Raw genomic sequence first — 14,483 nt, 5'->3', positions numbered from 1 at the left:
CGCGTCAGTATCTATTTTAAGATCATATCCACGTGTTGCCGTTTACGTTTTGGACTAGTTCAGAAGGCTTGGGCTTGTGAATTTTGAAATTTGTATCAATTTTTCCGTTTCTTTTACAGATGCTCATGTTTAAGCATATTGACTTAATCTTTGCTTATTATTATTATCATTATTATCTATACGATTTTTATCTTATTTGGTGTATGATATTTGAATTATCTTGGAAAAACTTTTGGATGGTTTCAAAAGTTGTTAAGTGGTCATGTGACACTGACTTTGTTCAAAATGGCGGCAGCGTTTTTCTGTATGTGGCCTTTCTGAGCCCTGTTTTTCTCCTTTTATTCTCTTCTTTCCAAGAATTCTCGCAATTTGGACCGGTAGTTTACTCTTACATTGAACGTTAGATCATAAATGATTACTGTCGTTTAAAAAAGTATAAAACAGAGTTGATAACTAATGATTTCTCTTTCAGTCAGTTTTTCACTTTTCAATTTCATCAATCCATCAGATGCTCAGCAACTTCAGGTCTAGTGAAAGAGGTTGGACATCATGATCATCATATTACATGTAACTTGTCTAATGATCATGTATTGTAGGACAATAAAAAAGGTGACACTTTGCAGTAGGCCTATAGGACATGTAGGAAATCTCTACTGACTACTCGAGCAAGGCAACATTGAACATGATGACATCACATAGGGCATGATAGGCGTAGTCCAAATTGCGATCCAGTGCGGACTAGACATTTGTGTTTGTTGTCTCTCTCTTAGATTGCCTACTTATTCTATTCTTTCAGGCTCAACCCATTGATATCTTAGAAAAAAACAAATTACGACTCGACTATCTTTGTATGATGTCTAAGTTGATGATGCCTACCAGCAGCTAAGAGCCAGTCATGCCAGGGAGAACTCGCAGTCGAACTGTCTTAGGCCAACCACAAGAAAAGGATGCAGATCAGAGGACAGTCTCTCTGGTCTCTTTTGAGCATTGTCTCTATGTGTTGCTTAAGGCAGAAGAAATTCGTTGGAATCACGTACTGACATCTTATAAGGAGGATGATAATCTAACAAATGTTTTGCAATCTGACCCTGGTAATATTATTCTAAGGTAAGTTTATGTTTTTGTTAGTAGTTTAATGAAATGAATGAGAGGACTAATACTATTACATGTATTAGATATAAAGTGAGGAGCCATGCATGTCTTGAGACAGTAGTGAATGTAAGGATAACATGGTACTAGGAATGACAATGTGTCACTTGGAAATCTGAGGAAAACTGGTTGTCAATGCCATAAAACTAAAGTTCTGCCAAATGAAAGTAGCTGTGTCATGACATTCCCCTTTAAAAAACAAGGAACTGACCCATTTTATTTCAAGCAAATGTAATAATTTTATCATTGTGTATAAGTAATCATTTAGGCCCAGCATGTGTGTCATCATGTGACAGTCTGCCGATAAAGTGTACATAGGCCTTTAGACAATGTCAAAATGGAAAACCGTTTCATATTCCACACTGTCCTATCAATTGGTGGGACTTTGAACTTCTTTGTTCCTCGTGATCAGGCTACTTATCTTACAATGTCGAACAACTAATTCAGGAAGTACATGCACATTGTCTTGCAGTAATTGTGCGATATTTGATGAATTTGATAATTTTGTGCCATTCAACATTTCATCAGGAAAATTTTTAGTGTAATCTTTCCTCATCAAATGCAATAAATTTGCTTGCTGTAACTTGTAAGTTGTTGAAATTTCATTGATTTACCTGATGGTGTCAGATTGTTTATGGCTGTTGACAGTCTTGTCAATTGGCAGCAATTTATGAAACCCAAAAGGATGAGGGAAAAAATGAAGATGAAAAAATTCTGAGAAAAATAGTTTTATTCTTTCCTCTTCAGCCATGCAGCAACCTTAGAAAATATCCACAACTTCTTCTGCCAACTTGAGTAAGTATAACAGCTGAACTCCTAAACTAGTGCTATATTCAATTGTAAAAAACCCTGTAAAAATTGCCTTGTCTGCATAACTCAGGCTAATTTAGCTGTAATGTGTCAAGCCCAAAGTGACCAGTCTTACGATTTTAACATGTTCGAATTTCACTTTCAGTGCGAGAATCTGCCGTGCCAAACTAACCAGGTCGGGATGTCGGACCACGTTCAGCAATGTCAGACTGGTGCAGGGCCAGTGCAATAAGGATCGCTCTGTAGAAGAAGGTGCCATGATGCAACAGGTACAGGAGAGGGCCAATTTGGATAAACTGGAAGATGAGGTATGTTGTTGACGCATATTAATGCCGTTTGGAGTAAGAGCCAATTACATCAGAATGTTACCATGCAACAATAATCACATACTTGAATTGTCTTCAGGACTTCCAGCTGTATCGAGATGCCATCCTGTGCGCCTACTTCCCAAAACTATGTGCGCCAGACCCACCTCCAACGCCCCACACGCCTTCGCCAGGACCCCGCCATCTTTTCACATTCACCATCAGTGAGGAGACCCCTAATCTTCATGAGGAGTTGCCGTTGGCTACTAATGATGATGAGGACACATCGACCCTGATTCAGGCTGAGACGTTGTGTGATATTCTACGGAAGGCATTCAGGTTGAGTGAGGAGAGAGCCAGGCAGTATGATCGGGTTGCCTTTAGTCGGTATGCAAAGAAAGGACAACCAAAGGTGAGGCAATAACCTAATCTGGTTCAAGACATTCCAATCTGCATATCTAGTTCTTATTGTAATCAAGATTCGATCCATGCTGAAAATGGCATTTTGCAACAGTTTAAATCCTTTCATAAAGTTTCAGACTGACGTGCAATGCCGTCTTATCAGCATGAATAGGACCAGACCAGTAATCCTTAACAGTGTTATTCACAAATCGCAACAATACAGAAGTGCACACATTTAGCGGTTTACAGTACTGTAGTATTGTTTCTTTTCAGATTTTGGCTGAGGAGTTAGTGAGTCAGTTGTCTGTGCTGGAAACAAACAAACATCCTTACTACAACCCAAAGGCATTTGTGGTGAGTTGTGTGTTCGCATCAGAAAGTCCAAGCCAACTCCATCATTTCAACAGCATCAGAGTATAATCCAGAAATTCCCACATATGACCTTGGCAGGGTTACGTTAACAATACACAGAGTTCGCAGATAAAGACAAAGAAATCATTGATACATTGGACACTTTTTGTTTTCTTTCAGAGTCGATATGCCTATGACCAATGGCAACAGTGGGAACGTCAACACATTACACAACTCCTGGCAAAATTCTGGCACTATTCTCTCCCTCCTCCAGTAACGCTGCATACAGAGTCACTCAAAGGAAAGCATGAGCAGTATAAACTCCTGATGAAAAAACTGCTTGGGTAAGGCAAACAATATGTGACCCATCACACCAAAATGGGTAGTAAGCTGCATTTGTGGCATAAGAAGCTATCAATATGTTCATGTAGCTAAGGGTGTAAGCTACATTTTGGGACACTGCCGCGGTTTGCTATTGTGGTGAAATTCTAAATGCTGAAATTGCCAACTTGGGAGGCAAATCGTTCTTGTGGAATAAAATCAGTCTTTGATAGAACAGTTTGATTGTATTTCCAGTTATGAGCGTATTTACCAGACTGCCCGAAACAATTTGAGTGGCCCAAGGACTCCCCTCTCGTCTGCTTCAAGGCGTCTGCTCAAGGAATTTGGCCTCAGATATGGCGTGGTGAGCATATACATTGAACTGTAAACCAGTTAATGTTAGCAAATTTTCTCATTTAGCAAGCGTAATAATCAATAAAGGTCACATGATAACATGTGACCATCAATATGCTTATACTTTTGTGACATAGATGGGCACAGCCTACAGCGGAGTTAAGTTTGTATCTATTTTTCTTCCAAGGGGGAAATGTACCGGAAGTTGGTCTACCTCGAATATCTAACAGAGAACTTCATGAATGAACCCTGGTTCACACAGCATATAATTTCACACATGATGGCCATTAGCGACATGTTGCCATCCTGTCGTGGTCGCATCATCATGACGGAGGATGAACTGCAACTTCTCAGCACGTGTAGTGGTTGGCTCCACGGACAATGTGAGAATTCATTAACACGGGTCAAGCGGCTCTTCCCTGGAAACAGACCCCCAGAAGGCGTGGGTGAGTTACTGATCAAGCGTTTCAATTCAGTTTTGACAACAGGTTTCAGGATCCTCTTGGTTGTTAGCGTGCAATAGCCCAAATATTCTCCATTGAATTGGTTTTAATCAGAAAATAAGGCCACAACCTTATTTCAGCATAAATCGTTGGCTGTGGAATCCTGGCTATAATTCATAATAGTGAAGTAAAACTCATCTTCAGCATTTACTTTTCCTGCTGCCTGGGTTTTCATGTTTTAATGCAGATCTTCTATCTTTCTTATTCCTCTGTTCTGTTCCAGCCTCCCTGATTCAGTTGCTGCATAAAGTTCTGGAGCTAAAGGCCTACTTGTCTGGTGAGGACCAGAAGCCGATCAAGGATTACCTAATGCAGTTTTCATTCGTAAGTTTTGGAATTGCATTGCAGGGACTTATTTCAAACCAGGCAATGCCTGAACAAAGTACAGGGCCCGGTTGTTCAAAAGAAGAAATACATTTTTAAAGATAACTTAACGTTAAAATTCCTGACTTGGCGTTAAGATAACGTCAAGTTTTATTTTGAGTTGTTCAAACAATATTAGCCTAACATTGGCGTTATCTTTAACGTTAGATTTAACTTACCTAAAACCCTAAGTTAAATCTAACGTTATCTTTAACTTGATTACCTATACCTACCATGGCAACTAACATCAGTGAACCAAGATGCAATATTTACTAACATTAGCGTTAGTTTACCCCAACGTTGTTTTGAACAACCCAAATTTAACGCCAAGTTAGCTAACGCCAAGTTAAGGAATTTAACGTTGATATTTAACTTAACATCAATGAAATTTAACTTCTTTTGAACAACCGGGCCCAGGACTAAGCAACCAACATACAGCCTTTGGCTGCTGTTGTAGTATACTGCGACTTTACTAAAATCTGGATGCATTTTCTTTCATTTTAGCAAGGATTCAGGACCGCCTATGAAAGACATAAGATGCTTGCCAGTCATGAACTCATGATCAATGCCTTTGATAACTCACTCTGTCCAGAATTGGTAAGTATTATGTTTCAAGTTTAGACTTGTGATTTGCTTAGTATTCCAAGGTTACCACACAATATTAGTGATGGCGGCAGAAGCTCATTGATCTCTACCTATAAAGAGGCCGAAATGAGATGCTTGTGAAACACTAGACGATAATGATATTGTTGAGATTTGCCAAATGAATTCTGGTCATTCCAGCTGAATATGGTGCTGGCTCGTATCATGGATGAGGTGACAGATTACAAAAACAACTACGGACCGTCGTTTGAGAGATATTTTGACATCGCCCAGGAAGCTGCCGTGGAGTTCTATAAACTACTGATGGGCGACGTGGAGATACTGTGCGAAGATGTTCTCAAGAATGTGGTAAGTCCTTTGAAGTCTTTCATAGATCAGAAGACAGTTTGGGCATCCATATTCACCAAATTTGACAAGAACTATTTGTTAGAAATGAACTGAAACCGATTGTATTTGCATGATTCATACCATATTCTTCCGTGGGCCAGTATCCAGCTTCTTCAACATGGGCAACCTTCAGCTTCTTCTGTATGGGCACCCTTGGGCTACTCCACTGTGGGCAATCTCAATATTTCAGTTTTCTCCTCCATTTGAATTGTTGTTAATGATTTCTCTGACTGTGTTTTTCAGGACCCTAACTGTATCAACCACCTGCTGCTGAGTTTAGCATACAACCTCCACCAGTTAGACAAAGACTGGGCTGAATACATTCCACTAGAGTAAGTTGTACCAAGGTTCCATTGGCATTCTTCATATCCGTTCAATTTGCGACTACTATAAAGCAGACACCTAGCAGAGGAGGATGTTACTAATGGAACCTACTGTCAGATTATACTTTCTGTGTACAAGTCCCCTGATAAAATATGGTGCATAATACAAAAAAGCAAGATTTGAACCCCATCATGATTGCTACAATACATACCTGCTTGCTGTTAATACATCAAAAGAAACTTTACATGGCCAATGATTTTCCAGATCGCAAACATGGCACCTGACCTTCTTGCCCCAGAGTCTGTTGTGGTTGAGAGCACTTAAAGGACATATGCAAAGCTTAGTCATAGAGGCTGTCTCAAAAGACAAGGTACTGTTTTAAACTTACTTCATTTCGTCAGTAATGTATCAGCAGCAGAAATCAGCCTCCATACCTCCATGGCTTGCATTGGCACTTTAAAACAAAAATTACTGGATTTTCTTAACATTTAGTCTTGAGAGTACTGCTGACCATTTATCCTGAAGATCTATGCTAGTGATGACAGGGCTCTTGATTGACACAACACACCCAAAAGATGCTGGTACCTAATGTGTCTGTTGCTTGTAGATTTCACCACTGAATTGTTATATCTCGTTTTCAGTTTACTATAGTCATCCTTCCGCCCGATGCTGATCTCAGCCCTAAGCCATCTGTGATGACCCCTCAACCTCGTCAGCGGTCGTCTTCCCAGCATTCCCTGTCACACTCTGCTAACTCGGCATTCAGTTCGCCATCTACTCGCATGCCCTCTTCTGTGTCTAGTCTGGCAAGGGAGGTTTGTACATTTCTCAAATTTTGAAAAAGACTTTTCAAAACTATATTGCAAGTATAACGAATTTCGTATGACATCCATTAGACATCCAGGATCTATGCATTGACAGCCGCTCTTGATAACTGAAATAGTGACTGGTGCTGTAAAGTGCTATCAGTCACACCCAATCTAAAGGTGCTAAAGTTGGTTGTGCACTAATGGTCTTTGACTATCATCATTTCAGAGTGAGACAGCTGTGATACAGGAGTCAAGAGAAAGCCACGTGTCTAGTCCAGATCCTGACAGTTCTCATCAGAGTCAACATGGTGTTTCTAATGCCCAAAAACGAGAAAGTCCAATCATGAGAATGACCAATAAACTTATCAGTGGTTTCAAATTCAGCCAGAATCGACCAGAAAATCAAGTTATCGAAGACAGTACCCATTCAAGCAATGATTCAGTTAAATCACAGGATATTGTCGATGGGAGCCGTGCTGGAAACTTCCTCCAGTTCTCCAGAGGTCACACTCTTACACACAGCGTCTCAACTCCTGATCTCCAGAAACAGGGTTGTATGAGTGATAGAAGGGGCAGTGCGATTCTCCACATTCATTCGGAGCAAGACCTTTACCGTCGCTCATCAACTGCACGTGATAAAACTGACCAGGAAGGTGGCCGTGATAACTTTCTGTCCACTTCATGTCCGCTCAATGCATTTTCTGAACATGGATCGAACAGCACCATCAGTTACAATGAGGAGGAAGAGGAATTGTTACGACAACATCGGCAGTTCTGGCTGCACTACAAAGACATGAAGTCACCAAGGAAATTTTTAGATGAAGCAGAGGGCCAGAAGTTGAGCCACCAGTTGGTTGCACTGTTAGGCAAGCGAACAGAGTCGTCAGACTTTGAAGCATTTGGTGAATTAGCAAGCCAGAAGCTGTTGAAAGATAGTGCAATGGGACTTGATCAGCAAGAGAAGGTCTCAAATGCTAACGGAGTGTCCGAGGGTGGTCTTGACACACAGCAGGGTGGTGCCCATGCTCAGTTGTTGAATCATGGACATAGTTGGTCCAGTGAGCAAAGCCTTCCTGTACAAACAGGCGATGCATCTCAAGTTGTGGAGGGGATCCGAGGGGCGCCAAGAAGGATCAGGATGAATCATTTTGAGGATGCTTTGAGTTCAAGTGATGAAGAAGATGCTGATGAAATTGACCCTGATCGGGATTTTCAGTTCTTCGAGGATGTGTTCAAAGTCAGCAAAATGTCGTCCTTGCATAAGAGTGTTCCGAACGTCAGTGGCAATATTGTATATCCTGCAGATGTCCCTGGGATTGGGGTGCAGAAAAAAGCTGCCAGCACTTCAGCTGTTGGGTTTAAGATTCACACCCCCAAGGCAGACCGCAATGGAAATGTAGGTCAAGGTCACCATGGGTCAGGTATTGCTCACATCAATGACAACATAGACTATTCAAATACAGCCAACATAAGCCAGGTGACGTCAATAGATGCAAGTGTTGGACATTTGAAACCAAACTCTAAGATTCACCCCGCAGTTTCTGGCCTTACACCAAATGGCAACCAATCAAACAGAAATCGTTCAAACACGGCAGAAAGACAAGACAGTGTTCACAGACTTAACATGACACAGCTAACTCCACAAAATGGCGTGCAGGGCTTCTTGGAATTGTTCAACGAAAATGGCCTGAGCTCTGTCCTGACCTCTGACCTATTACTACCCATATCCAGCTCCTTTCTCGATACGTTCATCGCCATCCATCGCTACATCCGGTTTGGGAGGTCCCTGTTCGAAGTCCTGCTGCCATTGCCCAAAAGCTTGTCTCTGAAGAGGGATCAGCTGGGACCATTCTTCTCTGAGATTATGGCTGGGAGGGAGAAGATTTATGAGAAATTTGTGAAGGTAAGATTGTACCCTTCTTTGCAACTAACACTAATAGTGTAATTCAAAGTTGATAAGACCTGGCCACCTGAGTCTGATTTGCATTTCTTATTGTTTTGCTTCAAGTCTTTGTGTTTTTTCAGGGCCTTTGCAATGCGCTGTCAGTTTACGCTGACAATATAATGTGCCTGGACCTCTGTGCCGTCCCCGTGGAAATGTCTAATTGCATCCTTGGGAAAGAGGTGAGTAATATTGTTTCGTGATCTGTGTCAAAAGTTCAGTAATTTATTTTCCATTAGTTTGTTTTGTAAACATTTCACTCATGTAATGAAGAATTTGAACAAAAATGAACAATACTGAGTAATAAAATAATGGAAAATCTTTGCCATACTAGTTGTACATTAATCTCTTTTCTAGATGACGGGTCATCTGTGTAGCCAGCAGGACAGTGGCTTGATCTGGGGCTGTCGTCATATCATCGAAAACGTAACCAATTGTTTCATGTATATCGACTGCAAGGCCAAGTATCTGGCTGACAGGTTTGAGCCAGTCACACAGGAGGTAAATGTTTTGTGTTTTCCAGTAACAATGCTGTTTGATACCACTGCCTGGTTGAATGCTGCCTCTAGCCCTGTGCCTCCAGTTGGTATCAATTATAATATTCTGTTGTTCCAAGTCGCTTGAAGGCTGTAAGTTGTTGTTTCCTGGATTTGATGCATGGAACTTTGAGGTAGTGTATTCTATTGTAAACAACCCTTGTTTTAAACGTCAGATGTGCTGCAGAGTCAATATCCTCTCCACCATTTTGAAACTTCTGCCAAAGTTCAAGAGTCAGATGACCGAGATCGCCAGCTTGGAGACGATGAAGAAACTAGTTGCCACGACAACGCGATGTGTCAGTAGTACGTCCCAGTTGACGGAGTCCATGCGAGGTAAGGTTTTGCATTGACGTAAAGCCGTAGTCTGTCAGCAATTGTCTGGTTGAGGCCCAATACTTGCTTTCAATGACTTTATAATTTTGATGGAGTAGTTGCCCCTAAGGACCAGACCAGAATGTTGAGAAGTTACTGACATCAAACTCAAAAAATAAATGTTCGTCCGAAGTGAACTTGCACTTGCCAGGAAGTCTATTGTTTACTGTGTAATGTCTTTATGAAAGACGTTTAATGAAACGCATTGGCGCTGGCTTTGTTTTTCAGATTACGAATACATCTCCTCCTACTCGACCCCGGTGTCCCATGCCTCCCGGAGTAACCTCACTGCCACGCCAAGTGAACATGGTCTAGCTGAGACCTCAAGTTCCATCCTTGAAGGAGAAGAGACAATCAAGTGTTGTCACGAACATGTGCAGATCCTGATGAAGGGCCAGCTCAAGCTGTTGGCTTTTAGGGTAGGTTTTTCAGGCTGTATTGGGGAGAGGCCCTACTTGAAGATACATTGACAAGTGCAATCATCTACTAACACTAGCTGTATTTGTGCAAGGACGAATAGAAAAGGGCTTCTCCCTCATTTATTTGGCAGGCATAATAGTGTAAGTTGATTGTAAAGAAGGAAGATCTTCTTATGCTCGATTTTTGATTCCTTTTAGATCAACCTCTTCCTGAAGGAAGCTCTTTCCCTCCTCCTCTCCCTGAACATGGGCAACAAGCGTGTCGCCGAGCGCCTCCAACCAGTCTCGGACTTCCTCGGCAACTACATCAAGCAGTTGAAGCGCTGGCTGTATTCTGACCTCTACAAACTCATGGTGGAGGACATGTGGGTCTACATTGTTGAGGATTTCAATGATGAAGTGAAGAAGTTGATCCACTGGAAGGATAACACCAAAACCAAGGCTGAACTCCTCCTCCAAGCAGTGTCAGTAAGTACTCGGTCACTAAGACACTTCAACATATCAATCAGTGTCCAATCAGATAAAGCACCTGATTTCTCGCCATAGTCCTTTTGAATGAATACTGTGTGTTGCCCTCTTATTTCCATATCACATCAAGTATTTCGCTGTTTTGTGTGTACACTATCTCATCGTTCCATTAACGAAATGCTTTCTGGTCATATTTCAGTTCTTCATGAAGTTCCTGAGCACAAGGTGTCAGAATCTGAGCTTGGACATGATGATGGAAAAGATGGACCGTGTGGTGTTCCTCTTGCAGCTGTACACCCAGCCCAGTGAGAGGTTGATAGCACTCTATTATCAACTCTATGAAGCAGTGAGTACATAACAGATTATGACCATCTGCTGAGCAATTATTTTTGCCTTAGAACTCTTGTCCTATAGGTTTTGTTGACTAACTTGTTAATGTGTATGAGATATTCTAACATCACATTCAAAATGCTAATGCAGTGACTTTTCAGTGATATATTTATCTGTTGTTCTAGTGTAACCAATCAGAGTCTTCGAGTGAAGATGACGATCACCTCCCGTCCAGATACCTGCAGCAGATGAAACACGATCTTCACCTTCTGAGGAAGTGCTTTTCGGGTGAAGACATCATCAACTGGATTATGAAGCATCCACACTCTCCTGCCACAGCTTCGGGTAAGAAGATGCAAAGTAATGTGGTCAAATAGAACTTTTCTGTTTAAGGGAAGCCCTTTAGAAGGAATTCCGTATTATAGGGAGACTCTCCCAGCTGACAGAAATGTTAACAGTTGTAGGACTAAACAGTCCTCAGTGAGATAGCCTTTATGGTTGGAATACCCTGATTGGTAAGAAGTACATGACATTGCCATTGGGTTTGTTTTCTGAAATCATATATCACGTTGTCTTTTCAGACCCGCTATCTGGATGTGAATCTGAAGGCTCCAGTGAGATGTTTGCCAGAGAGACGGCAGAGAACGTCTGCCAGAAACTGCTTGACGATCAAATCATTGTGGGGGTGGATGGTGACCATCATGCTTTAGGTATGTCCACATGAATTGATATGGCTTCTGTTTGAAACTGGCATTCTTGGAATTTCCAGCATCCTACTTTCATGGTGATTACACCATGTGCATGCCTATTCTAGTCAGTATACCTTTCCCATAGCTCTACACTTGGCAATGTGTGACAAATTCCACACTACCCTTGTAGGCTTGAGAAAGGTGACTATGATAAATCTCACCCTGAGTGTTACCTTCTCTGCTTCCTCATGCCCTCATCATTGTCCATTCCAGGTTTCTTTCACTCAACTGGTGCTGCATCTGACATTGATGTCAGCTACCCGAGAATGACACGGGTCCCGGCGAATGAAGGGATGGGGCCAACGCCAGGCTCACATGACTTTGAAGATCCTGATCACACCATTGACCAGCCATGGAATGACGGACACGAGCGGCATGGGGTGTGGACACCATTTTTTTACGGTCAGGGGTTAAATCGACCGCAAGCTGAGCAGCCCATTATGGAGGATGTGGAAGAGAAAGCCAGCAATGATGGGACTTTGCATACAGACTCAACAAGGTCTGGTTCGGACAGTTTGCAGGTGCTGTGTGGCTCGTTAATCCTTGACCAACCAGCACATGACACCAATGCTGTTAGGCATTCTAACAATCCTGCAAAGCAAAATAGGGACAGAAATCATAAAATGAGGGTGGAGCACAATGAGCCAGCTATGCAGGCAAACCTATCAGAAAATAAATTGTCTCCTAATATTGTTGAGACTGGGGTAAATGAAAGTCACTCTGGTCTGTCAGAGGTCTCTGTGTCAAATGATCATGTCGAAGAGTCATCCCCAGCACTTATAGCTGGGGAAGTTGAAGGTGAGGCAACTGATTCAAATGAAAGTCCATTGAGTGGGCTGGCAGGAAGTGAAAGTGTAGATGTTGGTGCCAGGATTGAACAAGCTTCAGAACAGACTCTGAAGAATGGTGCCATGCCAGATGGCGAAGCAAATAAAGATTGCACTGAAGCTACTGCAGTTGAAAACTTGTCAGAAAAGAAGCCAGATAGCCAAACAAGTGAAAACGATGATTCAGTGATTCAGGAGAGCAGACAGATAGCAGAAGATCAAAACCGGCAGATGCCAGATGACACTGTTTCTTGCAGTGAAGAACTGGAAGGAATTTGGCAAAATAGCAGACAAGACTCGCCGCCAACTTGGGTGGATGAAAAAATCTATTACCAAAAGGGTGACTGTTTAAATGCAACGGACAAACCTCCAAAGGGCAGTGGTGATATGTTGAGTGACAGTGAGTCCTCCACTCCTAAAAACTCATCTCGAGGATCAAGTGACTTGGACAGATGGCCTGAGAGCCAGAATAATGACTGTGGCAACTTGGCTGGGAGTTACCGCTCCGCGAGTGCCTTTGGTCCGTTTGCCCCACGATATCTTGATTCCTCAACTGTCGTGTCTTCGTCCATTTTCCAGTCGTGCCGCAACAATTTGTATCGCTTCAAGAGCATCCAGGATATTGGTTCATCGACTCACAATCTGACGGAGAGCGTCCTCCAGGATTTGACTGATCACAACCACAGCCATAACAACATGTCCAAGCTGACGGGAACATTACTCCAGTCCGCAATTGATAAGGAGGTCACCACAAACTTCTTGTTGACAATACTGTACACGAGAAGGAAGTATGATAAAACGACGAAGAAATTCTTTAGTCGGGTGCCAGTTGAAATGATCACGGACATCAAAACACTTGAAGAAAGTGATGTGAATGGAGGCTGCTTTGGTTGATGCAGGGGAAGGGCAGCGAATATAAGTGTATTTCAAATAGATTTTTTTTCAAAATTAGGAAGCAGTGAGGGTCTGGAGTGAGTGTCGCTTCCTTGTATTGAACTGCATTCTTCCTTATAATTTGTTGGTATTTATCCCTGAACAATGTATAATTTCACCAGCACTCTTCACTAGATCCTTTGATGAGAGGTTTGGTGCTATATTAGTATTACCACAATCATGGTGTCTTGGTATTGTTTACTCGTCTAAAACACCTTGGTTGTAATGTCATATCATTTTCCATGTTTTTTACACTGCACCTCGTTTTTGCTGCAGCGGTTTGAAAAAACAGTTCAAGTCACATTTCACTGTTCAGTTTGAAGGCTTTACGAATAGAAATTGTTACCTCAAATTGGCCAAACACTGCTCAAGCATAGCTGCCAATTTGCCCAAAACCTTGGGAGACAGCTTGGTCCTGGCCTATAGTTCAGCTCCATGCTCGACATCATCAATTTTTAACTCGGTGTTCTAGTTCAGAATGTGGATATTTTTTATGACAGATGTAATCTTTTACAGTTGTTCTTCCTCTCATAATGAAAATATTTTACTATGGAGTGTGCAGGATACTGTTGTGAACTCCCTTATAAACATGATTTAAGGGACAAATGGCGACTGCAAAAAAATTGTTCAATGTCGGTTAAGCCACTGACATGTTATAAAATGCATGCGTGATGGTTTATGGAAACAGTCTTTCATCTGGTGATATTCAGAAATGTTCAAATACTTTTTAAGGTGTGTAATTTTAAACATGGTGCTACAAATTTTATGAAAATGAACAAAGAGGAATGTTATATGAATATTTGAGGAAAATAAAACTATATTGCATTTATAAAACCTTTTTCATCCCTTTTATATTTGGCAACCGATTGGTGTCTGCAGTACACAATCTTCCTATCTTGTTTATTGTCAGTCACAAATATTGTGTCCTGGGACTATTCACCCTCAAACAGGAATCCTATTGTTTTGTTCATGCATCAAGACAAACAATTCGATTCCTCCCCCAATGGACAATACCTCCCAAAGGACCTTCAGCCCCCACTAAATTTTGGGCATCCAGTGTGTATGGAGCTGGTTATCAGAATCTAGATGTATGACAGACCCTAAAATCCGAAGGTCATGGACAGTACTGATTGACTCCTGCTGAACATAGCCTTCACATGGGACAGTGCACTGCACTTTATTTCACTGAAAACCGATCTGAAGAGTGTCTCTTGGTTCAAAAC

The 14,483-nt window shown here is 41.7% G+C and overlaps 1 protein-coding gene across 2 annotated transcripts; it reads left to right on the top strand.

Moving 5' to 3' along the window:
- Positions 1–274: 274 nt before the first annotated feature.
- On the top strand, positions 275–14,062 carry LOC135489584 (uncharacterized). Of its 2 annotated transcripts, XM_064774990.1 has the most exons (25): positions 275–304; positions 797–1,107; positions 1,897–1,944; positions 2,105–2,267; positions 2,365–2,676; positions 2,940–3,020; positions 3,198–3,361; positions 3,594–3,702; positions 3,880–4,138; positions 4,419–4,519; positions 5,063–5,155; positions 5,342–5,509; positions 5,792–5,880; positions 6,137–6,242; positions 6,514–6,687; positions 6,908–8,584; positions 8,707–8,805; positions 8,981–9,124; positions 9,336–9,495; positions 9,763–9,953; positions 10,152–10,421; positions 10,621–10,767; positions 10,937–11,096; positions 11,333–11,461; positions 11,714–14,062. In XM_064774990.1, the coding sequence occupies exons 2-25, from the start codon at positions 896–898 to the stop codon at positions 13,219–13,221; spliced, it is 6,564 nt and encodes a 2,187-aa protein (XP_064631060.1). In that variant the 5' UTR covers positions 275–304; positions 797–895; the 3' UTR covers positions 13,222–14,062. The 2 variants fall into 2 exon arrangements, with proteins under 2 accessions (XP_064631060.1, XP_064631062.1); XM_064774992.1 differs by lacking the exons at positions 275–304; positions 797–1,107 and adding an exon at positions 1,596–1,620.
- The last annotated feature ends 421 nt before the right edge of the window (positions 14,063–14,483 follow it).

Source organism: Lineus longissimus, chromosome 6 (genome assembly GCF_910592395.1).
Source record: "Lineus longissimus chromosome 6, tnLinLong1.2, whole genome shotgun sequence".
Lineage (NCBI taxonomy): Eukaryota > Metazoa > Nemertea > Pilidiophora > Heteronemertea > Lineidae > Lineus > Lineus longissimus.
This window is presented reverse-complemented; position numbering and strand designations above follow the sequence as displayed.

Excerpts from the sequence above, each read along its gene's own strand:
- LOC135489584 (XM_064774990.1), top strand. The coding sequence starts at position 896 with ATGCCAGGGAGAACTCGCAGTCGAACTGTCTTAGGCCAACCACAAGAA. Across the intron at positions 1,108-1,896 it reads CCTGGTAATATTATTCTAAG|CCATGCAGCAACCTTAGAAA; the intron begins GTAAGTTTATGT and ends TTTCCTCTTCAG. Across the intron at positions 9,125-9,335 it reads TTGAGCCAGTCACACAGGAG|ATGTGCTGCAGAGTCAATAT; the intron begins GTAAATGTTTTG and ends TTTAAACGTCAG.